This window comes from Magnolia sinica, chromosome 1 (genome assembly GCF_029962835.1).
Source record: "Magnolia sinica isolate HGM2019 chromosome 1, MsV1, whole genome shotgun sequence".
In the NCBI taxonomy this organism is placed as follows: domain Eukaryota; kingdom Viridiplantae; phylum Streptophyta; class Magnoliopsida; order Magnoliales; family Magnoliaceae; genus Magnolia; species Magnolia sinica.
Genome location: NC_080573.1, coordinates 57,831,322 through 57,842,939, shown reverse-complemented (window position 1 = coordinate 57,842,939; position 11,618 = coordinate 57,831,322). Strand labels below are relative to the sequence as shown.

Here is an 11,618-nt window from a genome sequence, read left to right as displayed (position 1 = left end):
GATGATCAATCATGGACGATTGAATAAAAATACATCAGACTGCTTTTAAGAAAGAAAGAAAGAAAAACCCTGCCTTCTGAAGGTTTTCTTTGTCATTGTCTGCTTATTGTGTATGTCACATCCACTATGTATCAACTAACATCGCTCTTTCCTCTCTCATGCAATTACCACTACTAAAGTCACCATTCTAAAGTCTGGCTAGGCTGGTTGAACAACTTTAGCCTATGATTTGTAGACAAATTTGTTGAAACAGCACCTGCTTTCAATTTTAACCTTCCAATATACAAATGTCCACCATTTGATGGTTAGAAAATTAACTAAGCCTAGATTTTTGTTGGTGATAAATCTAAATGGAAACCATAGTTGGAATCATTTATTTTGTAATTTGGACTTCTTGTAGTGTCTGAGCACATTTCAATTTTTTATTTTTCCTTTTTTATTAATTTAATTAATTTATTGCAGGCAAATTGCAGTTTATACTGGCCCAACTGGTACTCCATCACTATGCTTCCTTCTTTGTTTTTTTATTTGTCTTTGACCCTTGCTATATTAGGGAAACACGTGGTAGCACGGCATATGTGTATGATGTCCAGTTCATTCATCAGTTGGGTCCTGCTGCTTCTTTTTCTTTTTTTCTTTTCTAGCTCTTATGTGGCCACAGATGGCCATAGATAGTAGAGTTCAGCTGATGAATGGCTTTGATCCTGTACATGCTTGAAGGGCTCAGTAGAATTTATTTATTTTATTTTTTTTAAAGGCTGATGTATTTGGTTGGGATTTTGTAGTTGGGAACTCGTGAATGCAACATGCAGAGATGCAATAGAGCTAATGATAGTTCTACTAGCTTTGCATAAAGGGAAGATAAAGGTGCTAAAGTGGTCTCTTTTCGGTTCTGTCATCTCTAATCTACTACTTGTTCTTGGCACTTCTCTTTTCCTTGGAGGACTAGTAAACCTTAGAAACGAACAAAAATTCGATATAGTAAGCCATATCTCAAAACTAAACCCTTTTTTTTTCATTTAATACTCTCATTCAACCCACCCACCCCTTGCTTTTACCCTTTCTTTCATATTTCTCTTGCAGAAGCAAGCCCATGCTAATTTTGGCCTTCTCTTCTTGGCTTTGGTGTGCCACATGCTGCCTTTAATGTTTAAACATGCCTTTGACAATGACGCCAGGACTATCAATCACATTCTTCAACTGTCTAGAGCAAGCCGCATTATCATGCTTCTCGCTTACATCGCCTATCTCTTCTTCTAATTGAAGACCCATCGACAGCTCTTCGAAGCACAAGAGGTGAACTCCTCTCTATTTCTCTCCATTACTTTCTCCTAATTCCTTATGCTTACATGAATGCAAAACTAGGCACATTGTATGGTGTTTGATCCTAGAAAATGGCATTTTAATTTGTTTTTTCTTTGTTCAACTAAGCAATGGTATACACACATACAATTGTGATCTAGGTGTCTTTTGAGCTTTGCATTGTTGTCTACTTCCCCTCTCTACTTAAATCAAATTCATCTATTAGCTTATGCTCACATATTTATTTGGATTATTGGACATTGTTAAGAAAAGCTAACTCCAGAGTTGATTAGGAAGACGATGACCGTCATGATACCACGCCCGAGGAAGAGTTAGTAATTGGATTCTTCAGTGCATTTGTTTGGCTAGTGGGCATGACTACTGTCATTGCTCTTTTATTTGAATATATCGAAGGTACAATAGAAGTATGGTATCTGATCTTTCAGGTATCTTTTTCAATATTCTTCTCATTAAATACTTTTTAGCTTTTCTGGTCATTTGTTACACACTGCATTCAAAAGCACCATGAGCAATAACAATATTCACATATTGTAATTCTCCTTTAAACAATATAGGAGCAAGTAGTGGGCACATGTCAGTTACGGATACTTCACAAAATGAGACATTGGAGGTTGGACCTGGGAATTTGAAGATGTCCATTTCATCAACATCTAGACAACTGAAACGTATGACAAATTATAGAACAAGGGTGAGTTGCATTTTCTTTCTCGATTACAAGTTCCTGGGTTAATTAGCTTCAAAGTTTCTTGTAAATTGGGCTTCTTGGACATATATAACTCTAGAATCTAGGCCTTGTAATTAATTAAAACTTTACATATGTTATCCATTGGATTCCAGGACTCCTTGCCATGTCATTCAAACCCTTTTACATGTTTATTATTGTGTTTATAACTCTCATAAGTGATAACACGCCTACCTAGGTGAAAGATTTGGATGTGGAACTTGAAAGTACTAAGTAGAAAAGTAAACAAAAGCCGTAACAAGCCATCTTAATTGAAAGGGAAAGAGTTACTCAAATGCATTGGGATATGGAAGAACTTTGTAGGAAGTATTTGGAGATGGAGTCGAAGCTCAAGTTCAAACAGGTTCATTTTTACCTTCTATTCCTTCATGAAATGATCTCTTAAATCCTTTCTATTCGTTATGAACTCATGAATATGATGATCTATTTTAGGATGAAAAGATTCGTTCGGAGTTGGCAAAAGTGTCCGCCATTCATGAGAAGGAGCTGTTGCTGCCGGAATTGGATGTTGCAAAAGAACAATTTAAGAACCTGCAGAAACATCAAGAAGAGCTGGAAATAAAATCAAAAGAGGATATTAAACTTCTTGTCAAAGAAGTTAAACATGCAAGATTGGAAAGTTTTAGGAGAGGCTTGAGCAAAGTGAAGTATTGTTTATTTAGAAATGTGAATGTAGGATACATTGCATGATTTGATTGCTATTTGTAATAAATGCATCATTTTTTTTCCTGATTGCATTTTATGTACTATTCCTATCAGCATTAATTATATTAGCTTAGATGAGTTGATCAATCACACCAGGTTCTTGCAATGGTAAGAGGCACCATTGTTATAATTTTATTTATTTATTTATTTTAAATAGCTACGGATTTTAATCGTAGCTCTTGTTCTGAAAACTTCAATATATTGCTACGGATTTCATTCCACTTTTAGCTATAAATATTATTTGTACCTGTAGGTACATTTCGCTACAGAAAGTATAGCTATGGCTTCTATCCGTAGCTATTGATATCTATTGCTATGGATTTAATCTGTAGCCATAGGTTTTTGAGCTTTAGCTACACCACCAATAGCTATAGATGTGTTACGGATTATAACCATAGCAATAGGCCTTTAGCCATGAATTTTATCCATAGCCTTTGGCCCTTTTTCTGGTAGTAGTAAGGATCCTCCAAAAGATCAATGACAATGCTTATATTGTTGATCTTCCTGATGACATGGAGATCTCGCGTACTTTCAACATCGCGGACCTGACTAAATATCATGAACCGAAGCAGTACGAGAACTTGAGAACGTGTTCTTTTGAAGTGGAGGGAACTAATGTAGAGCGGGTCGCGAACACTTTCATGTCCAAGATGGACCATGGAAGGCCCGATCAGAGGAGAAGGTGATTTGGACTATTAGAACCTTACAATAGGCGTATCTCGCGAATCAGAATGAGTTACTCGACATACCATATATAATTTTGGGGAAGGAGAAGCAACTTTAGCCAACTAACCAGGCATAGCTGGGTTGCCCATGCCAAAATTGTAAGATCCCATCAGATCGAAGGTCGAAAATCCATTTTAATTCTATTTTTACTATTGATAGTAAGCTTTAGTTTGATTATAACTCTTCATCTTTTGAGCTTTAGGAATTGTGTCCGACATAAAAAGTATTTAAAAAAATTAGAAGAATAACACAGTTAAGCTAAGTAGGACACTCATTATAAATAATAAATTTACTATTTATAGTAAGTTACGAATTTTAGGAAGTTTGAGTTGATTATGAAACATCTTCCAAAGTTTGATATCATTATTTAAAGGGTTATAAGTTTATTTTTATTATCTACTAATGAAATTTTAAATTTTTTTAGAATTTATTTCTATTTTCTTATTTTCTACCGTGAATTCAAAATATCTTGTTAAAGAGTATAGAAAAGCCCCATGAATTTAGAGTAGTTATCCCTCAAAATATCTTGTTAAAGAGTATAGAAAAGCCCCATGAATTTAGAGTAGTTATCCCTAGTGGAAGACGGGGATCGACCTCATCATGCCCATCCCCCCTTATTTTTTTGTTAGCTTATTAGCACACCCCACCATCAGTTGACACTTCACTGTTAGCCACCCCCACTAGGGATCGATACCAAGACCTCAAGTGTTGAAACGTGGTATCTTTCACTCAATCTACCACTTGAGCTATGGATCAGTGTGGCATTCACGCCCATCCCTGCGTCAACATGTATTGAGGCAGAGAACAATGGTTTGCATAAACGGATGATGGATCCCACCTGCATGGACACTGGCCTTGAAAGGAGTTTCCATGAAACAAGAACGTGAATCAAACATATCAACCGCGTGTAATGGTAGATGGGGTCCACATGGCTGAGCCAATTGCTCTATCCGTGGGGACCGCCACCAAGCCATGCCGTCCACTAAATTTTCGCGTTGAATATTGACCACTGACTCGTACAGTCTTAAATTTTCATTTAAATGATACCAATCGAATTGTCAGGATCATCAGTCAATGATATCTTTCGTCCCATCGAGGAGCAATGCTCCGCTTACATGCGCTGAGTAGCCATTGGAATTCGATGGGATGGTAACCGCTCCACACGTGTATTGAGTGAATCAGGGCCGTCCATCAGGCCAGTCTCACTTTGTACGGGCCTGCATCTGATGATCAAGTTGGTACAATTATAATGTGGGCGACATGCGGACATTAGGTCAATTTTATTTTAACAATTTATTTTTCACCTGCAACTACAGACCACCCGCTCACCATACTGGCCCATTTTTTCGGACAGAGCACACACCATGGTGGGCCCACCACCAGACCTCACATTCGACATGTGTAGTGGAGAGCAGGACACGTGATGCATCAGTCAAGTGATGCATCACTATTTTACATTTAGGGCTGATGTGCCTAATTCTAACCTTTATATATATATATATATATATATATATATATATATATATATATATATATATATATATATATATAATGATGAGTATAATTTTATTATTTCCGAATGCCAATAGTTCAAGAATTCACAATCAATAAAGAGTAAAAATAAAAGCCAACAGCTCCGACAAAGGAAGTAAAAATAGAAAAGATCGACGACCTGAGCTAAAGAAGCATAAAATAAAACATATCAAACTACCCCAAATTAAGGAGAAGACATATTTGATTTCTTTACAATCGAGCTACTTCATTTCTGTCTGTTTGGATATGCGCATAGGCAATGGAACCAAATATGTAGAAATGAGAAATATTTGGCTTTCTCTAACTTTATGTTTTTTTAGGCATATCAGGATCAAGACTTTTCATAAGCACTTATTTAATACATACAATGCACTGGCTATGACTTTTATCCAAAAGTAATTAGGCACACATTTTTCTTTTAGCATATTTCTCACTATCTTCGCAGTTGTTTTATCTTTTCTTTCAGTTACCCTGTTGAGGTGTGTAGGTCACGGCTATTTCATGTTCAATTCCATTTTTCTTACAAAAGTTTTCAAAAGCCTTTTGATGTATATTCACCTCCTTTATTGATACTAATAATTTTGAAGGAGTAACTATGTTTTGTTATAAATAATTTTAACTCTTATAAAATACTCTAAAATTGATATTTCTCTTTTAACAGGAAAAAAAAAAAAAAAACAACTCATGCATTCCTCTTGAAATCATTAATGAAAGCGGCAAAATACCTGCTCTTGCTATTAGAACAACAACCCGTCTTGCATAGATCTGAATGTATATGTTAAATTGACGACGTAACTGTCTATGACTTTCTAATCGAGAATCTCATATTGCTTTCCATGTATGTAACCCTCAAATTTTTGATTTGGATGATTTATGAGAGGTAGACTTATCACTAAGTTCATGCTAGTTGGCCTTTTAAAACCATTAAAACTCAAGTGACCAAAATAAAGATTCCATTACTACAAATCATCACGCATAATTATTTAAGACACGACACAATATATTTTTAAATCTTCAGGAGAAACATTCAATTTTTCCTCATAGGCACTCTAGGAATCAATTGATTTTGAACATCTTTAAGATCACTGTCACCATTTTTAATATTCACAACATGTCTCTCTTCTTACAACTATCTAATACTTAATAAATTGTATTTTAATTTAAGAATGTAAAATACATTAGATATGTAATGATTATTATCATTCCTTAGATTAGAACCTTACTATTTCTTTTTATTGTTTGTGGATGCTGGATCGCAGGCGGATCGTACTTTTCCACAGGTTTCCTTTCTTAAAATGCTTTGTGTTGTGTGTAGTAATATTATGTTTGATTGGAATCTCCACTAGCTAATTACTCTATCTCCACAGTCAACTAGATCCTGTAGAAATGCTAGGAGAGAGAATTTGAAGATTTTAAGTCTTAAAGTGACTCCTTGATCTGCGACTAAAGATTCGTGGTAAGGGACCATAGTTACAAAGAGGGAAGGTGTCAGGCACCCACTCTGCCTATACAAATGTACAGTCTCAACATCACATGATCTGACTAACTTTCGAGAGTTGAGATTAGTTCTTACATGCATTGTATGAGTAATGTCGTGCTAGATGCGGTGTCTATTACAAGCTTTGATTCAGGCTGGATAAATCTGCTCTGACTTCTTCACTTGTCGAAGAGATAAACCAATCAGCCCAAATTTCTGATGGACAGGATCCGACTATCTCAGCAAGCCTTAAAGCATACATTTGAACCGACTGGGTGTTGAGTGCTATGTATGTGATGCAATATATATGGAGTTACATACGTAATGCGGTGTGTGTGATGCTATGTTAGATGGAAAACCCATGACGAGTATTGGTTTAGGCCCAATAAATATGCCATGACTTCTCCACTTGTCGAAGCACAAGCTAATTGACCAGGATTTCTGATGGGCATAATCCGGTTATATCGGCAAGACACAGAGCATATGCCTGAGTCAATTAGGTGTGAGACATGATGTGATGAGCTAAGTAGGGGGGTTGAGAAGGGAATGAATGTTGCACAATTTTAATGTCAGGATTTGATGAAGTTATTTAGAAATTAGACGGTTCGATGGATGATCATGTCACAAGGATTGGACTGGGTAGACGAGGATCAATGTGTCGATGGCTTAGGAGGCTAGAGATTTGTCTTGGCCATGCTGACTTGGGATGGACTCTTTCTTACAACCCTCCTTTCTCCTTGGTGGAGGGATGAAGGTGGCTAAGGGGAGATGAGGAGCTTGGAGGGTTTTATTATGTGATGGATGATGGAAATGAGAAGGGGAGAGGTCTATTTATAGCCCCCAATCTTGATATTCCTATAATTCTAGAGAAGTTCAAGGTTAGAATAGGGTTGGACTGCTGAGATTCTAGATTGCCACGTAGCATGATCTGGTCAGCTTGATTGATGGTAAAAGTGTAATTTTGGGTCAAAAGGAGGGGTACAGAGGCCTTCAAATTCTCCACACACTTATCTATTGGAAAGGGGAGGTCTGCATGCGTTGGAGGCCTATTGCCAAGTCAGGAGGTGTGCCATGTGGCGGGCGGCAGATTGCCCACCGTCAAGGCCACTACTTCCCTCCTGCTTTATCAGGTGGTCTCCCACCAACGTGTGGGAGCTCTGATTGGTTTGGGGTTCATTTTCTGGATTCACTTCGGACTTTTGGTGGACCCATGGGTTTGGGCTTGGACTTGGTTAGTTGGCTTAGGGCTTGACTAGGTGGATTGACCGGGTTTGACCAGTGAGCTGACTTGGTATGACTCAGTGAGTTGACTTAGTGGGTCAACTCAAATTTAGGGGCTCCTAGGGTTTAGGCTTTTAGGGCTTTTAGAGCCAGGTCTTAGGGTTCGAGTTAGGGCTTTGGTTTAGAGTTTTCGATTTGATGATGTTGGGTTGAAACTGTCCAATTCGATTATCTTGTTAGCCCTAGGTGGAGTGTCTATAGGTGCGTCTCTTTGGCAGAGGTTGCGTGTAACTAAATGCTAAAGTGAGTGGACACCCCACCCATACTAGTCAGTTTATTGATTATTGTCTAGACTCATTGCCTGCCTTTGTTCCTATGTTAGTTAGTTGCCTGGAAATAGATAATTCGCACATGTCACGAGGTTTAGGGAAACACTACGATTTTTCCTATGCTTTCTACGACATTACATGTAACCAATTGCAACCCTTTCGCTCCTGATCAATACTAATATTGAAAGAGCCAAGTATAGTAGTGCCCTTGTGCATTATGTGGCCTTATAGGGATCCCCCTATTAACTGAAAATAGAATGTTTGTTGCTTCCCAGATTACCCTAGGAGTATTTGTTTTGCTTGATCGTCAAAGTAGTTAGTTGCCCTGTGCTTACTGCGGCCTTACAAGGAACTCACTACGCCAAATTTAACTCGATCAAGGTACACAATATATCCATGCCTAGGTACGTGCGGGTGACCTTTTTCCATCCAATCTTCTGGTTTCAACACTTGGTTATAATTCATCGTTTTCACCAATTAGACAACTTCTGAACAGATTGGCTTATTGTCAATCATTCCATTAACATTTATTATGATCGTTTTGTCACTAAAGTCCAGACAAATCATTCTTTGGTGTGCCTTGTTTGATTTTGTGTTGACCCCCACCCAGAGGTATAAAAGACCTCTTAGTGCCTCGAATGCTTGACACTTTATTTTTAAAAAAACTTTTGGAATTTTTAAAAACTTGCCCCACCTTGGGGAGTGATAATCCATGTGGGTTTTATTGCATGATGCTTTTGCAAATATGTCCAACTTGTTTATTCACCTCCACTAGGGATATCTGTGGAATTTTTGGCGAGCTGGTTTTTATTGAAAACATGCTAAGGGACTGATTCATCTTCTCATAGGTGGTGACTATGATTGGGACCAATTGTTATTAGAGAGGGGTGGGCTTTTTTTTTTTTTTTTTTGTGATTCTTATGAATGGATTTGATCTCTCACCTAACAAACTAAAAATTGAGATTCAGATCGACTCTATTGAGGACATGTGGAATCTTTGGACTTTATTACTTTTAAGATTAAATGGTCTTGCTCTGGTTGGACTTTATTAGGGATTTTAATTTTTATATTTTTTATGGTCTTATTTAGGATTAAGACCCTTTGGGGATAGTTTCTTGGCATTTTGTAATGGTTGTCATTCATGCGGATCCAATTAACATCTGTGATCAAGATTTCAATTTATTAGAGGTGATTGACCATTTCCATCATCTCACAGCATAATCAGACTCAGTGGAGATGCAATAGTTGCGATTAATGCTAGGTTTTATTAAACTATTTTTTGGAAATTTTGAAAGATGATCAAGTCCATCAGATTGTGAATCGACGCTCGTGATCGATGCCAATTTTTATTGATTTTTTAAAGAATTTTAAAATATGATATGGTCTATCGAATCATGATTAGAGATGGTTGTGATCAATGCCAGTTTTTATTGAAATATTTTAACAATTTTAAAAGATGATCCAATCCATCATATTGGGAATCGATGTTAAATATTTTTAAAAATTTTAGAAGATGATTTAGTCCATCAGATTGTTAATTGACGGTCACGATCGATGTCAGTTTTTATTAAAAGGAAAACTTACCTTGTTGTGTTTGGCTTCTGGGCCATGGCATGCTAATTGCCCATTTTTGCACATTGGCTTGTGCAAGTAGGTGAGGTTAGTTTATGTTTGATGGATCTTAAGTACCTGTGAGGACAGAGTGAAAAGGCCGAGCTATTCATCCTAGAGGGAGGTTGAATAAGACTATGCCAAATTAAAAAATAAATGCGGAATTGAAAGAAAGATAGAACAATTAAATAATAAAGAAGCACAAATAGCAACTTTAAATGTACTAGTCTTGAGAGGTTGATACAAACTTAGTTCTAAGGACAACCTAATATAAAAAATCAAAGGCTTATGGCAGGACAACCTTACTAGAACGTTTGTAAGTATAAAAAGCCCAAACCAATAAAGAGGCAAAGGAAATAACAAATAAAATAAACTAAGTTATTACAACATTCCGACAAATGCATAAAATAAATTAGATCATTCACCACAAATACTTAAAATAAATTACAACATTCACACACCTAAGCACATTCAATCATCCACCATAATTCCAAGAATTATAGTGGTTCGCTTGTGTCTACACCAACTGTTAGAAAACATCCACACAACTACTCCACTCCTAATATCCACTCCCTTGGGATATTAGCGTTCACTATGAAAAAAGGTTTTTCAAGGTTCACCTTAAAACCTTCACAATTGTGTCTTTGATTGTGCTTACACAATTCCAAAAACCTCACACTTTGAGATTTTCTGGATTACCTCAGACAAACCAAAAAAAAATGATATATATAATTGTAAATAATACTTATATAGAAATTCTCCTTTGAAGAAGCTTGGTGGAATCGATCCGATAAAGATGAAGATGTTCAATGTCCAGTCTCACAGATGAAAATGTTCTAGTTCTAAATGATTTTTAATTAAATTAACCTGGGCTAGCTTGATTTGATTTTGATATCAAGAAAGGGGACAACTCAAATCCCTTCTTAAAGTAAGATTGGAATAAAGATCACAAAATCAAATTACAAAAGCTAATTAAAGAGAATCTAAAACGAGCACATAATAGCTTAATAAATTCACAAACTTATCTCTCAGAGTGGTGTCTTGATTTTGCTTTGATGAATGAATAAACTCTGAAAATCGTGCTCTATTTATAGGTGAAAATACTATTCACTCGACTGGTCTAAAGGTCGGTTCGACTAGTCGAATGACCAACAAAATTTCAAAATTTCTGGTACAATAAGATAAGGTCATTACTCGACTGGTCGAGTGGGACCAGAAAAGCTTGCTGGACTTTGAGTCGAGCCTGCACGACTGTTCGAATACTGTTCACTTGACTGGTCAAGCAGTCTCTAGGAATGTTCGAGAGTCTAATAGAAAATTCTAAAAAATTGCAACAAACCTTGGTTTGGTCGAGAAGACTCTTAGATTGGTTGAGCCAGTACTTGAACTAGTTGAACAAGGTCTAAGACTAGTCGAGAAAATGACTATAAACAAATGAAATGCCCCACATAAAATATACAATGCATATGACACAATCTAGGGTCAATCTAGGGTCATCTAAACCTGTTTGTGAGTTGGAACACTTGAAACTCTATTTGCTTTAGAGACTTGATAACTTGTGATACTTGAAGCTTGAGTTCGATCTCTTGTACTTGAACTTAAGTCACACTTGAGTTCTTGAGTCTTTAGCGTACAGTAGTTGAACTTCAAACTTAAACTTGAGTTCTTGAATTTGAGCTTGAAAACATAAACTTCAACACTCTTCACTTCAACTTGAAGATGTATGCAAGTTTGATGAAGATCCAGAGAACTTAAAAAATGTATGAACCTGATCACTTTAACTCAAAGCATGATGTAAATACTAAATGGTTTGGCATAACAAAATTTGACAATACAATGGGTGCTAAATTTACACGATAGCATTTACAAAGAGCACTTTAGAAAGATGATTTAAGTATTGGAGCAGGGGGAGAGATACTTACCTTTTGGGGAGGATGACCAGGAGAAGAGC

General features: G+C 36.7%; 1 protein-coding gene and 1 long non-coding RNA gene across 2 annotated transcripts; both read left to right on the top strand.

The window, feature by feature from the left end:
• The first annotated feature begins 793 nt into the window (after window positions 1-793).
• Window positions 794-1,721, top strand: LOC131244690 (uncharacterized). The gene is made up of 3 exons (XR_009170520.1): window positions 794-981; window positions 1,084-1,296; window positions 1,596-1,721. It is a non-coding gene; the product is annotated as an uncharacterized LOC131244690 (long non-coding RNA).
• Window positions 1,722-1,768: 47 nt separating this feature from the next.
• LOC131244571 (PX domain-containing protein EREL2-like) lies at window positions 1,769-2,856 on the top strand. The gene is made up of 3 exons (XM_058244115.1): window positions 1,769-2,011; window positions 2,244-2,408; window positions 2,498-2,856. The coding sequence occupies exons 2-3, from the start codon at window positions 2,340-2,342 to the stop codon at window positions 2,753-2,755; spliced, it is 327 nt and encodes a 108-aa protein (XP_058100098.1). The 5' UTR covers window positions 1,769-2,011; window positions 2,244-2,339; the 3' UTR covers window positions 2,756-2,856.
• The last annotated feature ends 8,762 nt before the right edge of the window (window positions 2,857-11,618 follow it).